Source organism: Amblyraja radiata, chromosome 3 (assembly GCF_010909765.2).
Source record: "Amblyraja radiata isolate CabotCenter1 chromosome 3, sAmbRad1.1.pri, whole genome shotgun sequence".
Taxonomy (NCBI): Eukaryota; Metazoa; Chordata; class Chondrichthyes; order Rajiformes; family Rajidae; genus Amblyraja; species Amblyraja radiata.
Genome location: NC_045958.1, coordinates 62041706 through 62062529, shown reverse-complemented (window position 1 = coordinate 62062529; position 20824 = coordinate 62041706). Strand labels below are relative to the sequence as shown.

Genomic DNA, 20824 nt, shown 5'->3' with positions numbered 1-20824 from the left:
GCCATGAAAGGCACGAGCACAAACAAACACGCAAACTCACACACAGACAGGATGAGAGTTTTAGTAATATATAGATAGATGATAATCATGCCTCTGAATGAAAACATGAGTATTGATCAACATTTGTGAAAAGGCAAAGGAGGTCACTGCCTTTAGTTCCAAACATTTTCATATAACCATTTCACTGCACCGATTGTCTCAAATCACAGTTCCGAGTCACAGGTTGTAGACCCACATCCCAATGGAGTGACTAGAGCAGCTAATTACAGCTGCTTCGATACTACAACTGCAATATACTGCCCCACAGGCAGAAGCATTGTCCTTCTGTGTATTGTGTATTGTGGAGTATTGTGTGCAGTTTTGGTCCCCTAATTTGAGGAAGGAGTGCAGCGTAGGTTTACAAGGTTAATTCCCGGGATGGAGGGACTGTCATATGCTGAGAGAATGGAGCAGCTGGGCTTGTACACTCTGGAGTTTAGAAGGATGCGAGGGAATCTCATTGAAACATATAACATTGTTAAGGGCTTGGACACACTAAAGGCAGGAAACATGTTCCCGATGTTGGGGGAGTCCAGAACCAGGGGCTACAGTTTAAGAGTAAGGAGTAAGCCATTTAGAACAGAGACGAGGAAACACTTTTTCTCACAGATTGGTGAGTTTGTGGAATTCTCTGCCTCAGAGGGTGGTGGAGGCAGGTTCTCTGGATGCTTTCAAGAGAGAGCTAGATAGGGCTCTTGAAAATAGTGGAGTCAGGGGATATGGGGAGAAGGCAGGAACAGGGTACTGATTGGGGATGACCAGCCATGATCACATTGAATGGTGGTGCTGGCTCGAAGGGCCAAATGGCCTGCTCCTGCACCTATTGTACCATTCTACTGCTTTTTTTAAAATTGCTGTTTATTTTCCCTTTTTCCTTCCGCCCACAATATTTAATATGTAAAATAATATGTGATTCTGTTCCATTCTGTTTGTAGTTTGTTTGGTTGTTTGTTTGTTTGTTTGTTTGTCTTTTTGCACAAAGTCCGCGAGCATTGCCACTTTTCATTTCACTGCACATCTCGTATGTGTATGTGACCAATAAACTTGACTTGTCAATTGTCTATTGTCCTTCGGACGGTAAACTCCAGCCTCGTCTACCCTGACATGTAAGCATAATCTACTCCATTATTTGAGGAGCATACCATTTTGTATTGCATTATTTGTTCTTCAACATTACCTTAAAGGAAGACAGACACAAAAAGCTGGATTAACTCAGCGGGTCAGGCAGCATCTCTGGAGAAGGAATAGGTGACTGAAGAAGAGTCTCGACCCCCGAAACGCCACTTATTCCTTTTCTCCAGAGATGCTGCCTGTCCCGCTGAATTACTCCAGCATTTTGTGTCTAACCTCACGGTGTTTGCCTTGACAACGGAAAGGATACACTTTAATGCAAGGCTTTAATTCTCACTGCTTGAGTTTCCTGGGGTAGCGTCGCCAGCTGTGGCCGCTCGCCCGCACCGCTCGCCTGCACCCCCTCTCGGTCTCCGTGAGCCAGCACTCGCTTCCCAGCAGCCGCCCATATGCTGATGGCAGACGCGGCGCTGCAATTGGCAACACAGATCGTAGTATCTTTGATTGGCAAGGTGGTCGGTGACGCCCGACGGGCGGGGCTGGACGGAGCTGGTCTGCAGCAAGCGATCCCGAGCGGGGACGAGGAGGAAGGCGGAGCGGAGTAGCAGTGGTAAGAGGCACTGGCCGCTGGTACAGCCAGCCCTCTCCACAGGCACAGTGGAGCTGCGAGCTTTCCCCCAGCTCTATGAATTGCAGCAGGTAAGTGAAAGAGAGAGAGGGTGGAAAATTCTGGCTGATAGCAGCCGAGCGCAACAAATGGTGAGGTTAATGCAGGCGGCCAATGCGCTCTCGGGACTTCCTGCTAACTGCGATCACTGTGCCTGGCTTAGGAGGTCGGGGACAGATTATTCGTAGGTTAAAACTAGAAGTGTTTTAGGTTGATTGCTTTCTAAACTTCCATTCTATGATTCGTTATTAATCATGACATGATAGATCAGATGAAGCTAACTCCTCGTTGCTTGGGTCTGCGGTGGGGTACCTAAAGGAACGTCTCCCTCCTGACTGACCAGGTCCTTGAACCCTTCCATGAGGGGACGTGGACGAATTTGATTGATGAGGTTCTCCGTCGCTTGTTTGATTGGAGCTGAGGGGAAGGGAGACCTGCTAAAGTGGGGAAGGAGTGTTGCTATCTTGCGTCTTAAATAATGACTTCGCTACAAGAGTTTATGTAACTGAACGACAAAAGAGCAAAAGCTTTAAAAAAAAATCCGATGTGTATTTTAAAATATGGGATTGCAACCTCGTTGCCTAGTTTAGAGCATAGGATAAAACGGCAAGATATTTGCATTGATCTTTCTTGCAGTCTTCTGGGTGGGAGTTCTTCTGAATTTTAGTGCTTTTGTTGGTATGGCGTTGGCTAACTCTCCCGCAAGTTACGATTGCATCCTCACTTCATTACCACAAAGGATCTGGACTATCATTACTGAAACAGGACTGCAGACCGAGTTCGCGTTGAGGGGGAGGGGAGGGGAGAAGTGTCCAGAGGCGCCTGCTTTAAAAAAAAAAATCTTCGTGGTTGTCAGCTAGAGGTCATTTTAGATATCGACCTTAGTGGTTTCCAATAATTTGAAACCTCTCAACATCAAGAGATTAAAAACGACATGGATATCCCTTGTAGTTCTACAGTTTTGAGAGATCCGTGGCTGACCTTCATGTTCCTTTACTATTTTCACTTACATTTAATTTCTCTGTCCCTTCAAGTGAGTTTACAGTTGCCTAAATATAAAACATTGATGAAAAGAAAATAGACTGGACTTACATAGCGCCTTTGACATCCTGATGTTTGGGAGTGCTTGATGGATATATGAAATATTCATGACGAGTTGCCACAATTCTTGTGTTACAAGAGAAAGAGTTCACAGACACAAGTGAGCCAAATGAGCGGATAATCCACTTCAGAAATACGGCCTAAAAAAACGAATGGCCACAACATTGGGAGGATGCATTTGCTTTTCTTTGACATAGGGACAAATAATATTTCATATCCACCTGGGAGGTCAACGTTGCTTCAAAATGGTGCTGAACTGAAATGCTAGATTGGATCATTCACTCGTTTCTAGAGCTCACAGCTTCCTGATTCCATGGAGAGTTTGACGATTGGCCCACAGCTGGCACCAAATGAATGACCAAAAAGCAAACCGCGGAGCAGCAACTCCAGCAGCATCACTTGGGTAGATGGACAGACGACATTTGGGGTCAAACAGTCGTTTGACTATTTACCTCCACCGATGCTGCCTGACCTGTTGCCCGACTCCAGCAGTTTGTCTTTTTTTGCTCAAGAATCTGGCATCTGCAGTTACTTGCGTCACCACCTTAAGAAGGTCTTCTGTTCTGTAGCTGTCAAACATGCTACACCTTAAATATTATTTTCATAAATCCCAAATCATCACAAATGGCGATGTTTAATTCACAGAAGACAGAATTAAAACTTTTTTTTAAATGAGCCCAGGGTGTGCTTTGAAAGGCTATTTGGTAACATTTCTTTTGGAAGTATGCGGTCTCATAATAAGTTCATTTCCAAAATGCCTGGTCATGAGTTTGGGGTTTTCTGGAGCCAGCTGGGGAACAAGTTGTCGCACAAATCTTCATATCTGTGCTTAAGCTGCACAGGACTCTGATATTGTGCATTGTTATTAACAATACTGGAGCAGAGTTCTTAAAGAATTGTAGCCACCTCAGACACTGGCTCAACACCTGCTGTGGATAGTAATCAGTGAGCTTTACTGGTTAAACTTCTACCCCGAGAATTTGTCTTTAGTTTTATTTAAAGACCGAATGTGGTGTCGGGTTGCCGCTCCTGGAATGCTGCTCAGTCACTTTTATAATCCGAATAAACACAAGCACCAGAAAGAATTTAAAAGTGGGGTTCATACAGAAAACTATGGTTTAGGGATATTTACACCCCATATCCACCTCTTTCTGATTATTGAAAAACATTAGTGGCTCAATGCCAAGGTCTTGATTTGGACTGTGAATTAGTCTTTTTTAAATTTGTGTGAATGCATCGAAACAATGTAAAGTACATACATTTAGAGGGGAAAAGATGTTGGCAGCTTTGCCCATTGCCACAAACCCAGTATGAATAGACGATAGATCTGACTGATGTTTGAAGCCTGAATGATAATTGTCTGTATTAATGTGAAAATTCATATTTATATTTTATTTTATTGTTTAAGGTTTGTGTGAGCAGTGCCAAACATGTTTAGCTCTGCATCTATTTAGTTGAGCTTGGGGGGAAAAAGAAACATTGATAACAATTTATTTAATTTATGTCATGCCCTTTAGCATTATCCCAAATGCCTTGTAGGAGCTCACATTGGACCAGAGAAGGGGACATTAGAACAGTTGATACCATCTTGGTTCGAGAGCTCAACTTTAATAAATAACTAGAAGTAAGAAGAAGTGGAGACATTTAGGCAGGTCATTTAACACCATACAAGAACACAAAATAAACAGGAGTGGGCGTAGGCAACCCAGGCCTCTCAAATTTGTCCCACCATACAATATGACTGTGGCTGATTTATACTGGTCTCCATTCCTGTTCTATACCAGATCCCCCAAAACCCGAATTCTTTCATTTTTCAAAGTTAGATTATCATCACCTCGAATGATCTTGCCTCCACCAACCTCTTGGGCAACAAATTCCAGTGAATCTCCACTCTTTTCCACAAGAGGAAAACTCCCCCCGCTCTTCGGACAATCCTCAGCTGACCAATGACCTGAACAAATTCTACTGCAGATTTGAGAGACAGAAACATAACCCCGGTATCCCCTCCCCCACCCCCTCCCCAATTACCACTTCACACCTACTTACATCCTGACTCCAGTCTGCAAAGACTGGACCCTTCCCCCAACAACTCCCCAATCACCACTTCACACCTACTTACAGCCTGACTCCAGTCTGCAAAGAATGGGCCCTTGTCCACTACCCACCCCCTCCTTGCTTCCCAACATCAGTCTAGTCACTTCTTGATCAATAACAATAAACATTGAGGAGGTGGAGAGGCTATTCAGGAGACAGAAAAGCCCCAAATCTCCAGACCGGACAATGTTTCCCCCTCTACCCTCAAGCTCTGTGCCGAATAACTGGCACCAGTCTACATAGACACTTTCAACCAGTCCATGCAAACCTGCACTGTCCCTGCCTGTTTCAAAGTCTCCACTATTGTTTCTGTATCCAAAAAGCCAAGGAATACTGGTCTTAATGCATCAGGCCTGTCGCACTGACCTCTGTAGTCATGAAGACCCTTGAAAGACTTGTGCTGACCCACCTGTAAAATATCAGAAACCCCCTGCTGGACCCCCTGCAATAGATCAGTGGATGACGCAATCACTGTAGGCCTGCACTTCATCCTCCAGCACCTAGACCACCAGAGGACCTATGCAAGGATTTTGTTTGTGAATTTTAGCCCTGTATTCAACACCATTGTGCCAGAGCTACTACACTCCAAACTCTCCCAGTTGACTGTGCCTGAACCCCTCTGTCAGAAGATCACCAACTTCCTGACAGACAGGAAGCAGCATGTGAGGCTGGGAAAGCACATCTCGGACCCTCAGCATAGGAGCACCGCAAGGCTGTGTACTCTCTCCCTTCCTTTACTCTCCCCACACCAAAGACTGCACTTCCACAGACTCCTCTGTCAAGCTGCTCAAGTTTGCGGACAACACAACCCTGATTGGACTAATCCAGGATGGGGAGGAATCGGCCTACCGACAGGAAGTCACACAACTGGCGTCCTGGTGCCATCGCAACAATCTGGAGCTCAATGCTCTAAAGACGGTGGAATTGATAGTAGACTTTAGGAAAGCTTCCCCCTCCCCTCCCCTCCCCCCACTCACCATCAACAACACCACAGTCACATCTGTGGAGTAATTTAAGTTCCTTGGAACCATCATCTCCAGGGACCTTGGGAATGGAAGGCCACCATCGACTCCACAGTCAAAAAGGACCAACAGAGGGTGTACTTCCTGCGGCAGCTAAGAAAACACAATCTGCCTCAGTCTGAAGAAGGGTTTCGGCCCGAAACATTGCCTATCTCCTTCGCTCCATAGATGCTGCTGCACCCGCTGAGTTTCTCCAACATTATTGTGTACCTGCCACAGGCAATGATGGTCTAGTCTTATACTGCCATCATATAGTCTGTCCTCACCTTCTCCATCGTGGTCTGGTTTGGCTCAGCCACCAAGCATGACGTCTGGAGCGCGTAGTTCGATTAGCCGAGAAGGTTGTTGGCTGCAACCTTCCCCCCCCCACCCCCATCGACGAACTGTACACTGCAAGGGCCAGGAAGTGAGCGGGTAAGATAATTTCTGACCCCTCTCACCCTGGCCTCAAACTCTTTGAATCACTTCCCTCTGGAAGGCGACTCTTGACTGTCAGCCAGACATAAAACTGCTTTTTTCCATGAGCGGTAGCTCTACTCAACAAACAAATGTCTGTAGCTTCCTTTTGCTCTGGTATTTTATTTCATTTTTCACATATTTAAATTATAATGTTTTATTCTTAATTGTTAACTGTATATCGTGTTGTTATGAGCAAAGCACCAAGGCAAATTCCTTGTATGTATACATACTTGGCTAATAAAATTTATTCAATTCAATTCAGAGAATAAGCTTGGTCAGCTATTGGTGGGGTAAGGAAGCTGAGAATGGGCACAGTGTCAGAGATTGGAAGGGAAATGATTGTGGGGGAGGGACAGTGCATTGCTGGTATGAGCAGGAATGAGAATTTGTTTTAATTGTTAAGTGGGAATTGATGAAGGCTACTGAGCATGAGTTGGATGGGTGAAGTGACATTGTGAATCTGCTTACGTGGAGCTGAGCTATAGACAAAGTGACGTTTATGGAGGATGGAAACAATCTGTTGCTGTGTATTGATGGGAGTGTTCACTGGGTGTCACATGGTTATTTTGCTGAGTAAATATGGCTATGCCTATTCTGATCTGTCCCTTCAAATCTTTCTCTACTTGGTCGATGTTGGAGGAAATTAGATGAATTGTTGTTGGTTCTCGGGTTAAAGATTATTTTTGACACTGTACCTTGACATTGTTTTACACACTGCGTTTCAGAGTAGGGACTGATTATTCTATTTGTTTTTCAGTTTTATTTTAATAAAAATACTCCCTGGCTCAGCAGTTGCATTCCTTTCTCTATTGAAAGGCTTTGAGTTCAAATCCGAGCACAGATATTTGAGAATATAATCCGGCCTAATATTTCAGTATATTTTATGAATCAAGTGGAATAATATGATCAGAGCTTTTAACTGATGATTTTTTTTAAATTATCCTTTTTTTAATATCAAATTCAAATAATCACAATGCCATAGTGCATTTGCACACTCATTCTTGGATTATAAATCTGGATTGTTAAAAACTTTTCACGTACCAGTTGGGACTGGAAGTCATAAGGTAAATGGATATTGGGAATCTGAGGTAAAATATGGATTTCAAATGATAGTGAAGGACATTTTTATCAGTGTGTTAATTCGGTTACTCGGCTGTGCATTTTTGTACAATTTAACAAAGCTTTTTAGGTATGTCCCGACGAGCTGGAGTGATGAAAAAAATGAATGTACTGCAGCTCCAGTTCATGGGTTGGTGTCATTACCTGTAGATTACTTGCCCGTGCAGCAGCAGACATCTGCTAAGTAAATATTTTTTTTATGTTGGGGGAGGGAAACAAGATGGATTGGGGAGAGGAGAGAAAGGAAACCTTGTGCATTTGCCCTTTTCTGACCTTGAGAGTTTCATGGCTAACCACAGTTTTAAATGGGCTTTTGTTTAAATTAGGCTTGTTGCCTTTTTTTTATTATCTGGGGGATGGTAAGCTTCAAAAGGTGCATTAATTTCTAAAGACTTCTGTTCCTCCTTTGTATTCTGTATAAACTATTAGATTAAACAAATGGATTGCATTTCATTTTGATTAAATAATGTGTGAAATTGATGTTACATTAAACATAAAGCCCCATTGTTTGAACAGTCGTTTATTAATCTATACTGTACAACTAAAGGCTTAGGTCCACTCCCCTCGACAACTCCAAAGAGAAGCATTATGACTGAGGTGACTTGGCAAACGTAATAATAATTTTGCAGTCATTTGCTGGTCATTAGTGAGTTTATCTCAAGGTTGTATGGACACTTCATGCCATTTGCTCTGTGGCACAGCTGATGGTATCAGGTTTCATTCTGAAATAATCTCTGTGGGGGAGGGGTGGATAGCCCGTTGGCGTCTAAAACCAAGGAGTTACATGCACACGGTAACACAGAAGATTGTGGAATGCAAATACTTACATGTGATGGGTTTTACTTTTCTTCAATTTCTTAACCCACAGTTCACCATTTAATGTTCATAGTTGGTCCTACACACAGGAACCATTTTTCCCTCCACTTGATCCTCTCATCCTTCATTCCTAACGTCACAAATCATCTCATCTTAGCCTTGAATTCTTGCTGCAACTCTGCCTCATCTAGTCTCTGGGATAGAAAGTCTAATGGGTCTGTCCCACTTACGCAACTTTTTCGGCGACTGCTGGCACCGTCATAGGTCGTTGCAGGTCACTGAAAATTTTCAACGTTGAAAATCCAGCGGCAACCAGAACAAGGTACGACTCTGGGCGACTACTCACGACCATGCAGGCTTCACCCCGCGACATGTCTCCTCAGTCGCCCAAAGAGTCGTAGCGTATTTCTGGTTGCCGCTGGATTTTCAACATGTTGAAAATTTTCGGCAACATCCAACGGCCAATGATGGGTGCCGGCAGTCGCAGAAAAAGTCATGTAAGTGGGACAGGCCCATAAAGATTCCAGTACGAGTTAAGAAATTCTCAACCAAAATGTGGGCAACAGAGATGATGGAGACGTTACATCTGGAAAGAATTAGATTTGTCCTATTGGACAAGTATAATTCTTTTGAACAGATATGGTCTCCATATATACAGTATTTAGAGAAGTAGCTGTTCTTGGCAACACAGCTCGACGTGCACCCTGCGGGATTTGGTGAGAATAATTCATTTTTATATTGGAATTACATATATGTCTTTATTGATACTATCACTTGTGTAGTAGTGTTATTAATAATACATATTGTGGTTACTAAAAATGTTTTTTTTTTTTTTTTTTTTTTTTTTTTCGTTTCTCTTTTCTTTCTTATATATAATCAAATTATTATTTAATCACTCTCTTAATGATTTATTCTTTCTCTATTCTTTCTCTATCATTATTTCTAAAAAAACAGTAGATAAGTATTACTAGTGTTTTACTTAATGCAAATTGAATTAATTTGATATAAAGTTGTTTGAAGCATTGTAATTGATTACCTTTAATAAAAAAATATATTAAAAAAAAAAGAAATTCTCCTCTGAACAATCCAAAAAATACAGCCCTTAATCTAGATGCAACATACCACAATCCCCCTACCCCTCCTTTTCCCCAGTTTTAGACAAAACAGCCTCAGCTCTGCCCTGTCAATTCATTTCAACTTTTACTGATTCAGTTAGGTCATTTCTCATCTAAATGACAAAGTGTAACCTCTTGCCCCTTCAATCTACCCTCTCAGAATTATCCCCTCATTCTAGGAATCAACAGTGGAATCGATACTGGAATCTACACTGACTGCACCATCTATCTCCAAGTATATATTTTTTTCGACAAAAGCTGCTAATAATGCTGCTGGTGGGGTCTTGCCAAAAAACACTATTGCAGGAGAGTCTCCTAATTCTTTATTCTATCACCCCAGTTAATAAATACCTCATGCCGCTTACCTTCCTAAGCACAGTCACTTTTTGTCAACTTTCTGCATTGCCAGGCAGGCTTAACATTTCTGTTCTGCCCACCAAAATAAATGAGATCACATTTTCCCATGTTAAACAAAGTTAATAAACTTTTGGTTAAGCATATGGAGGTTTTGCATTTTGTGCAGTCAAATAAGAGTTGGTCTTGGTGTTGTGTTTGACTCGGATATTGTGGGCTGAAGGGTCTGTTCCTGTGCTGTTCTATGTACTTGCACATTAACCAGTTTACAACTTTTTGCTGATCCTTTCTATGTAAACATTAATACCAACTTAGTTAAGGAAATACATGCCCTCCCCAGGTTAGGAACAACCAATACATATGAATATGTATATAAGAGATGGGTGGGTTGAATGGGGATGGATTTTTTATCTTATGCCAGGTGGAATTTCCACGTTTTTTCTCTGAGCTGCAACACTCTTGGGGGTGGGGGGCTGGCTGGAGCTGGGAGGCAAGGCAGACTCGCTCATTCAATGATCTGTTCTTCCCGTGTGCACTCACTTTCCCGCCGTAGCTGATTAGTTCATTTCCGACTTGCAAACGGTTTGTGTAACAAACCGTTCTCAAGAACAGAATTCCGTTGTAACCTGACGACCTCTTCACCAGTGATGAAAATATTGGTTAAAGACTTGGGGAACATTTGAGAAAATGAGAGGGGGTTGAAACGAGGTATGCAGAGCATGGACCACAGAGAGCCAGTGGTGGAATAATTAAAATCATGAATTAAGGCTGGATATAGGTGTGCACAGGAGGAATTTATAAGCAAGGATAAGAACACTTTAAAATGAAGGCCTTGCAGGACCGAGAATTGGTATAGGCCTGAGGTGATGAGTGCAATTTATATCGCAGTCAGTATCTGAGTAGATTTGTGGAGGCTAGTGATGAGTGCATTGGAAAAAGTCAAACCTAGATATGATAAATGATGAGGTTTCAGCAGTGTCTGTGCAGAGGCAGGAGCAGGGAAGAGCAATGTTACAAAGGTGAAGCGGGTGATTTTGGTGATGCTGTGGTTTTGTGGTCAATGTATGCCTCAATGACGAGCAGTGTACAGAGTTTGCAAATGGTCTGCCTGCTGGTTTTTGCACTTGCTGAAGTACAGGAGTGCACCTCGCCTTAAATTGCTGATTTCAAACCAATGCAGAGGAGTAATGAACTATAATGCAAGTGTAAGTTTATTCTCAGTCCTGGCCTCCCTCGTCCACTTGACCCTGTCCCTGGAATCAAGTTCATTACTGATTTTGGTGAAGTTGTTTTAAAGTAGCAATTGGATTGTAATTTATATATGTCGTTATGCATTTACCACATGCTCAATGTACATATAATATATGTCCTCGGGTCGATTTGTATTCCATTGTTGGAGCATAGAAGCTTGGGTAGATCGGGATAGAAACATAGAAAATAGGCGCAGAAAGAGGCCATTCGGCCCTTCGAGCCGGCACTGCCATTCATTATGTTCATGGCTGATCATCCACAATCAGTAACCCGTGCCTGCCTTCTCCCCATACCCCTTGATTCCGCTAGCCCCAAGAGCTCTATTTAACTCTCTTTTAAATTCATCCAGTGAATTGGCCTCCACTGCCTTCTGTGGCAGAGAATTTCACAAATTCACAACTCTGTGAAAAAGTGTTTTTTCTCTTCTCAGTTAAATGGCCTCCCCTTTATTCTTAGACTGTGGCCCCTGGTTCTGGACTCACCCAGCATTGGGAACATATTTCCTGCATCTAGCTTGTCCAGTCCTTACCATTTTATATGTTTCTATAAGACACCCTCTCATTCTTCTAAATTCCAGTGAGTACAAACCCAGTCTTTCCTCATATGACAGTCCTGTCATCCCGGGGATTAACCTCGTGAACCTAAACTGAACTCCCTCAATTGCAAGGATGTCTTTCCTCAAATTAGGAGATCAAAATGGAACACAATGCTCCGGATGTGGTCTCACCAGGGCCCTGTAAAACTGCAGAAGAACCTCTTTACTCCTATACTCAAATCCTCTTGTTATGAAGACCAACATGCCATTAGTTTTCTTCTCTGCCTGCTGTACCTGCATGTTTACTTTCAGTGACTGGTGTACAAGGACACTCAAGTCTCGTTGCACTTCCCCTTTTCCTAATCTGACACCACTGAGATTATAATCTGCCTCCTTGTTCTTGCTGCCAAAGTGGATAACCTCACATTTATCCGCATTTATCTCGCCATTGGCTGCCATTCTGACAGGGACCTGTTTATTCCTACTCTTTGTTTCCTGTCTGCCAACCAATTCTCTATCCATGTCAATACCTTACCCCCAATACCATGTGCTCTAATTTTGCCCACTAATCTCCTGTGTGGGACCTTATCAAACGTTTTCTGAAAGTCCAGATACACTACATCCACTGGCTCTCCTTCATCCATGTCACGTCTTTAAAAGATTCCAGAAGATTAGTCTGGCAGGATTTCCCCTTCATAAATCCATGCTGCCTTGGACCAATCCTTTTACTGCTATCCAAATGCCCCATTATTACTTCTTTAATAATTGACACCAGCATCTTCCCCACCACCAATGTCAGGCTAACTGGTCTATAATTCCCCGTTTTCTCTCTCGTTCCTTTCTTGAAAAGTGGGATAAAAACATTAGCGACCCTCCAATCCACCGGAACTGATCCTGAATCTATAGAGCATCGGAAAATGATCTCTAATGCGTCCACGATTTCTAGAGCCACCTCCTTGAGAACCCTGGGATGCAGACCGTCAGGCACTGGGGATTAATCAGATTTCCGTCCCATTAGTCTACCCAATACTATTTCTCACCTAATGCAAATTTCTTTCAGTTCCTCTGTCTCCCTAGATCCTCTATCCTCCAGTACATCTGGGAGATTTTTTGTGTCTTCCTTAGTGAAGACCGAAACAAATTACCTGTTAAACTCTTCTGCCATTTCCTTGTTCCCCATAATAATTTCACTCGTTTCTGCCTTCAAGGGACCCACATTTGTCTTTACTAATCTTTTTCTCTTAACATACCTAAAGAAGCTTTTACTATCCATCTTTATATTCTTGGCGAGTTTACCTTCATACTTCATCTTTTCACCCCGTATTGCCCTTTTTGTTACCTTCTGATGTCATTTGAAAATTTCCCAATCCTCTGGCTTTCCACTACTCTTTGCTATGTTATACACCTTTTATTTTTGTTTTATACCTTCCCTAACTTCCCTTGTCAGCCACAGTTGCCTCTTACTCCCCTTAGAATCTTTCTTCCTCTTTAGAATGAAATGATCCTGCATCTTCTAGATTATGCCCAGATATTCCTGCCATTGCTGTTCCACCGTCATTCCTGCTAGGATCCTTTTCCAGTCGACCTTGGCAGCTTCTTTCTCATGCCTTCATAGTCCCCTTTGTTCAACTGCAACTCTGACACTTCTGATTTAACCTTTTCCCTCTCAAATTGCATTTTAAAACATATCATATTATGGTCACTACCTCCAAGCGCTTCCTTTACCTTGAGTTCCCTTATTAAATCTGGTTCATTAGACAACACTAAATCCAGAATTGCCTTCTCTCTGGTAGGCTCCAATACAAGCTGCTCTAAGAATCCACCTCGGAGGGACTCCACAAACTCTCTTTCTTGGGGTCCAGAACCAACTTGATTTTCCCAGTCTACCTGCATATTGAAATCTCCAATCACAAATTGGCATTACCTTTGTTACATGCCAATTTTAACTCCTGCTGCAATTTGCACCCTCTATCCAGGCTACTGTTTGGGGGCCTGTAGATAAGTCCCATGTGTCTTCTTACCTTTACAATTCCTCAATTCTATCCACAGGGACTCTACATTGTCAGTCCCTATGTCACCCCTCGCAAGGGACTGAATTTCATCCCTCATCAACCCACCACCTCTGCCCACCTGCCTGTCCTTTCTATAGGATGTATAACCCTGAATATTCAGTTCCCAGCCCCGATCCTCCTGCAGCCATGTCTCTGTAATCCCCACAATGTCATATCTGAGCCTCAAGCTCATCTACTTTACTTATACTTCACGCATTCATATATAACACTTTTAATCCATTACTCACCTCACCTTTCACATCGATTCCTATTTCACTTGGCCATACTCCCCTATCCCTTCGTGAGCTTTCTGTCCCGTTAATTCTAGTGTCCAACTTTTCTTATACTCTCTTTCCCTTTAACTCCATCCTTGTATTTCCAATATGTCTCCTCCCCCCCCCCCCCCCCCCCACCACTATGGGAGGGGTAAGTTCACTTAGCCTGATCGTAACCTAGCTCCAGGACTCCTCTTCTAGTATCCTTAGTTATTTGGAAATGTCATCCTCACTTGCATTGAGTGCCAAAATAATCGAAGCCGATAAGCTTTCTGTGTAAGAAGGAACTGCAGTTGCTGATTTACACCGACGATAGACACAAAATGCTGCTGCAACTTAGTGGGTAAGGCAGTATCTCATGGGATGTTGCCTGACCCCCTGAGTTGGTCCAGCATTTTGTGTTTATCTTCTCATAGCATTTCTGCTATTTGGCTCAGTTGTTCAGAAGGTGGAGAGTCCTTAAGAAAGCTAGTGGTTGAAAAATAACCAATATTTTAAATATCTTCAAATTTGTGATTATTTGAAAAAATACACAAAAGACTATCATAATATGCCTTCCGACTTACTGGATGAAGCAATGAAGACAAAGGCGGAATCAGCTAACTTAATATCGTACTTATATAATATCATTTTAAACATAGAAATACCCACAACAGATGGAATTAGAAGAGACTGGGAACAAGAATTAGCTATAAAAATTTCAAAAGAGAGCTGGGATAAACATTTACTACAGGTGCATAAATGCTCGATCAATGTACGACATACGCTTATCCAATTCAAAACATTACATAGACTATACTATTCAAAAACTAAATTAAATAAAATCTTTCCTAATGTTTCACCAATCTGTGATAAATGTCTGTGTCAAGAAGCTACCATAGCGCATTCTTTTGTTTTTTGTACAAAAATCCAAAAATTCTGGCATGGAATATTTGATATTTTTTCAAAATTAATTAAAATAAAACTGGTACCAAAACCAGAATGGATCATTTTTGGGATATCGGAAGGTATCCCTGAATTAAACGTGTATCAGAAGAATTTACTCAATTACGGGCTAATAATGGGAAAAAAGCTCATACTTAAATTCTGGAAAAATGCGCCCACACCAACAATAAAAATGTGGATATCAAATATGTTTGAAACATTACATCTGGAAGAGATGAGATTCCTCTTAGCAGATAAAGCAAACCAATTCCAAAAGACGTGGTCTACGTTTATGGACCTATTACAAGCATGAGGTGCAATAGTAATTTTAAAAAATAAATAAATAAATAAATGGTATCAGGACCTGGCATTGGGAGATAAAACAACAAAAACAGACTTGGTTGGTAGTCTTTCTGCGGAGTTTAATGTTATAATAGAGCGATTGTCCTTACTTTCTTTTTCTTTCTTTTCTAGGGTCTACTTTCTTACTTTACTTCCTTCTCTAACTTCTTTTCTAAGGGGCTTTCTTTTCCCAACACTCTTCTGCACTTCACAACTCTTGCGCACCTTCTTTACTTTCCTTACTTCTATCTTTTTCTTAAAGCTTTAAAAAAAAAAAAAAAATGAAGCGGTACAAAAAATGTATTAAGATATATGTGTTGTGTGTTATTGTAATTTACCGTACTTCTAATAAAAAAAAAAAAAAAAAAAAAAAAAAAAGAAAGCTAGTGGTGATTGATGAAACTTACCCTTGTATAGTGCCTTCCAAAACATTTTACAGCCAAATAAGTTATTTTTTGAAGCGTTGTCACTATTGCAATGTAGGAATTTAGCGGTGCTATTTCAATGCGGCTAATTTGGAAAGAACAGAGTCTTACAAACCGTACAATGAGGGAATAGACTGGTACACAAAATTGCTGGGGAAACTCAGCGGGTGCAGCAGCATCTATGGAGCGAAGGAAATAGGCGACGTTTCGGGCCGAAACCCTTCTTCAGACTGATGGGGGGTGGGGGGGGGGGGAAAGAAAGAAGGAAAAGGGGAGGAGGAGGAGGAGCCCGAGGGCGGGCGGATGGGAGGGTGGGAGGAGACAGCTAGAGGGTTAAGGAAGGGGAGGAGACCCTCGGGCTCGGGGAATAGACTGTTTTGGTTAAGGGATCAACATTTTCTCCACCACTTGGGTTAAGTTCTTTGTAAAGTTTTTTTTAGTTTTAATGAGAAATAGTCTTGAAATGTTTGCATTTACTTGGAATTACTTGGACCTCAATCTATCTTTCAATCAGGAAGTGGAATTACGGACAGTTCAGCACTTCAGTACTGCATTTTCAAAGTCATTGTAGATTTTTGAGCTAAAGTCTGTGCACAGGACTTTACATCGCATACTGTAATCTTTCCTCTGTATCTTGGCATCCATTTTCTCCTAAATATTAAAAGGGACCCTCTCTCCTGTTACAGATGGCATATAACAATGGTTCGTGAAAATTTAAGAAATGGATGAGAAGTAAATGAGTGTTCTATTTGTGAAAGATTGCTACACTTTCCTCCCTTTGCTTGGTAAATGACAAGCAAAAAGTCACCGTTACTTGTGTCTGGGGTGTAACAATGAACTCTGTCCCATTTTTAATTGTGTGCTTTTTTTTTGTTTCCTCCAGCATGCTTGAGATCTTATCTCCCACATCCACAATGCCAATTGACATCGCTATGCAGCTCTACCTTCCTCCTCCATTCAAACAACTGAGCTACACACGAAAGAGAACACTGAAAGTAACCCAACCACTGCGGCCATGCATCCACCTTCACCTTGGTGAAGATACGTCAGATAATAAGCACAGAACCAAGGAGCAGAAGCATGTTTCCTTTGCCGACAGTAAGGGCTTGCCCTTGACTGCAGTTAAGTTCTTTGATTTACACAGTTTAGATTTTTCCTTCACTATTGATGAGTTGATCAGTAGTTTAGTAGACCTAAAGACAGCAGACAAAGACAACCTGCTCTTAGATTTTGCACAGCCTTCGTCTGATTTCCTGGATTTCAAGAACCGCCTGGAAACTGAATCTGTCTGTCTTGAGAATTGCTTGTTACAGGAGGGTATGATTATGGGGACTATCAAGGTGAAAAATATTGCATTTGAGAAGTCCTTGAAAGTAAGGATAACATTTGACACTTGGAAAACTTTCCAGGACCATGACTGCTGCTATGTGCACGATCTTTACGGTGGCTCCGATAGAGATACTTTTTCATTTGAGATCCGCTTGCAGGAACACATTGCCCCACATGAAAGGATAGAGTTTGCCATCTGTTACGAAAGTGATGGGAAGACCTTTTGGGATAGTAACAAAGGGCTAAACTACAGGTTAATCCGATCGGAGCTGACACACACTCCGGAGATAGGAAAAACAAGTCAGTCACTGGATGCTTTATTGACTGATTCTGACCAAATGCCAGGGTACGGGATTGAATATGATCGCTATGGTGGACTGAGGTGCTCCTATGGCGTGTTCCCTGAATGGCCTAGCTACACTGGTTACGACAAGATGGGACCTTACTACTGAACAAATTACTTAGGAATGGATGGTTTTAACTTTGTTTTTCAATGTACATCTGCTGGTTTATAGTAGCCTCAAGCATAGTGAAGCAGGTGCAGGTTATAAACAACTACGTGGGCTTTACCAGCATGTCAGAATCTTGCTCATTTACTAAATCCGATGTGTAAGTATGCAAGCTCGTGTTGTAAATCAGAATACAAGTGCCTTCTAAAGGTCGCAGAACAGTGCTCTTTACCAAGTACATCAAGTGCCCAACTTCTGTATTCCGTGCAGCAAGTTTTTATAAAATTTCCTGCAAGTTTTATAATTGTTCTGAGATGATGAACAAGCCGCTGATGAAGCCACTCAATCAGTTCCGAAATATCTCAGGCTCTCTGACTATTCAACTGCGCCAAAGTATTTCATTGCATTTCATCAGCACTTGGAATGAACTTGTAGGTCGTGTAATGAAGGCATCATGTCTGCAGCAGTAGGAGGTTGTGCTGGAGGTCACAACAAGCCACATCCAGATGATCTTTCTCAATTATATTCTTCACAAAAAAAAAGTTGGTCTGTTTAATACAGATACAGGTTTAGTCTTTGAGCAAAGATCCTGTTATCATTGCTGTGATTACGTAGACTTCTATTTTTGTAATTGTAAACCTTTGCAGAGCTGTGTTGATTTTGATCAACAGACTTTTCCGCAAACCGGTTTGATCAGTTTTAACTCTGGACTGAAAAGGTTGAACGCATTCACATTCAGTCGGCAGAAATGGTGAAAACAGGTGATTTTATGTTAATTATTGCTAACCTTTACATTAGTTTTCACAAAAGAAACTTGAACGTGACTTTTTTTAAAGTCTTGCACATTATCGCTGAGGAACTTGCATAGAAATGTTTTATTGACTGCTGCTTCTGTGCAATCCTAATTAATGGCTCAAAGTAATTTGAGTTGAGAGTCACCCTCCTCCTCTGGAGTGGAACATTTACCTGTAAAATGTATTGTGCACCAGTCACTGTTTTTGTGGTTAATTATGCTACTTGCCAAAACTGAACCCATATAACTGTGCCCGTAAAACAGAATAATTGTCAGTGAGCAGGAATAGGCACTTTCAGTTGATTATCTGAAGGGACTGTTGACTAAGGTAGTAGTCAGGATCTGTAGTTCTACACTTTCACGCCTAAGTACTTCCTATCATGTGTAGCAGATAAGTAAACCTTTCTATTTGGATGGGCATAAGAATCAGCTAAATCACAGGTCAATTTTAATAAGAGCAGTTTCTGGACAGGCACTCTCCATGATGATCATTCCCAGCCACGAGCACCCCAACAAGAATCAGCGATGGAGCTAGGAAATTGCTGCCTTTGTCCAGTAATGTTGTCAAAAAGTAAGCTGTCCAAGAGACAGCTTCTCGGGCATTGAGTTGACATTCAGCCTGCAGCAGAATACTGAGCTCTCATCTCCTGCACTTTAATTCTCCATTTCAGTCCCACTCAGACTTCCTCATGTAACCACCCATAATATTCAATGCAGCACTGCAGATGCCGGAAATCTGAAGTTCTGATGTTGGTGTTCTAAAAAAGATGACACTGTTACTCTCTCCAGAGATACTGCCTGACTTTTCCAGCATTTTCTGTTTTTATTGCAACCCAAGCTGAGCTGGAATATCAGCACTTTATTTTCCGTGGCTTTATTACAGACTCTTATTCACCTCTACAATGTTTCTACTGTGTCAATATACAACTAAAATCAACTAATCTTTCGTCTCCCTTATTGCCCACTCCAGCCTTGCAAAAAAAGTTTTAGATCCAGTTTTGATGAAAGATAGTGGATCTGAACCATTGCTTGCTCCACAGTTGTCTCCTGACATGACTGAGTATTTCCGGCATTTTCTGTTTTGAAAAACTTGTTTTATTTTCCCCAGCTTCTGCAACCTGATGAATGTAATATAATTGAAGTACAAATTACTGCAGTGTCTGTCCATTATTGTTCAAGGGGGGTTCATATGGTGATGGCCATTGAGCACTTATTAGCCATACAAAGTTTTCCCAATTTCCTCCACTGCCTATTTACAGCACACAACTCTTCGCTAGGCAAAATAATCATTCAGATTCTATTTTTATAGTCTGGCATTCTAGTAAGTTAGCTGGTGCTTTAAGGAATATCATGTCTTTCACACTTTTCTTTCTGAAATTGCAATATTATTTGCTTTGGCTATGGATTTCAGAAATGAAGGCACAAAGGCCTTTTAATTTTTCCCAGTGTTAAATCAAAATATTATTAAATTATATTAGTTTAGGCAGAAGAGGAGGCCTTTCAGCCCATTCCATCTCAAGTGGAGTAATACCATCCATTCCATTCCCTGTTCTTTTCCACGCTGCTCAGCTAATCTTTCAGTAGTATGTATTTAATTCACTTTTGATTCTTTCCTTCAACTCTCCAGATATCTTTATATCCCTAGTGCATCATGCCCACAATGTTAAATGCATTCCCTTGGTTGTGGAACCATTCACTAATGGAAATAATTGTTGCTGTTTATGTAAAGCAGTCACAATCCTCTACACTTATTATATTTCCTCTCCGCCTCTTTTGCTTTTAGAACAACAACCCTAGCTTCCTGAGTCAAATCAAATAGCTGAAATCCCTCATCCCTGCTTTTCTGTTGCTTCTATAAGACCTTCACATCCTTGTTAAAGAATGATCAGACTTGAGTGCAATACTTTAGTTGTAGCCTGTACCAGTGTTTGTACGTTCCACATAATATCCCTATTTTCTTGTACTGCCTCGATGCATCCTAGATCACATATGCACTTCCGCTTGCACAGATTTCTGTCAATATCCTCTGTGCAACACGCCCTTCAACTGTAGACCTCAATTCTAATTCTCTATCCTCAATGCAGTTTTGTTCTGAGTGTTTTTGTGGATAATCATGCCTCTGCTCAGTTTGAACTTGCATTAAAGCATAATGGCAACTGTGATAGGTAGAGACGTTTTCTGACTTCTGACTTTGTTTTAGCACATTGGGCTGGTTGACCATCTGCCCACCAGGAGAGACTTGCATTCATTATTGAGCCTCTAAATTTTCAAAGGGGTTTTGGATACATACAGGAGACATTGTCGAGTTGGAAATGACCAACAATCCTGTTGAATTGGTAGAACCGGCCCAGGAGGTAGAGTGCCCTCTGATACCTGTGCAAATATGTACTTTGTGGCTGTTGTACTATTTTTGCCGATCACTGACTTATGAACAATATTGTGTTTATGCTTTATATAATAAAGATTGTCTTCAAGTCAAATTCTTCTTTAATTGAGTTTTTCATGCGGCGCCAAATGTTGTTTTAACCTGACTGCAAGTTTTATCCAGTAACTATTACCTCGCATGTAAAGAGAACTGGGAGGAAGAACAAGG

The 20824-nt window shown here is 41.6% G+C and overlaps 1 protein-coding gene across 1 annotated transcript; it reads left to right on the top strand.

Moving 5' to 3' along the window:
* The first annotated feature begins 1629 nt into the window (after nt 1-1629).
* On the top strand, nt 1630-20711 carry ppp1r3b (protein phosphatase 1 regulatory subunit 3B). Its single transcript, XM_033017906.1, has 2 exons — nt 1630-1809; nt 16544-20711. The coding sequence occupies exons 1-2, from the start codon at nt 1796-1798 to the stop codon at nt 17439-17441; spliced, it is 912 nt and encodes a 303-aa protein (XP_032873797.1). The 5' UTR covers nt 1630-1795; the 3' UTR covers nt 17442-20711.
* The last annotated feature ends 113 nt before the right edge of the window (nt 20712-20824 follow it).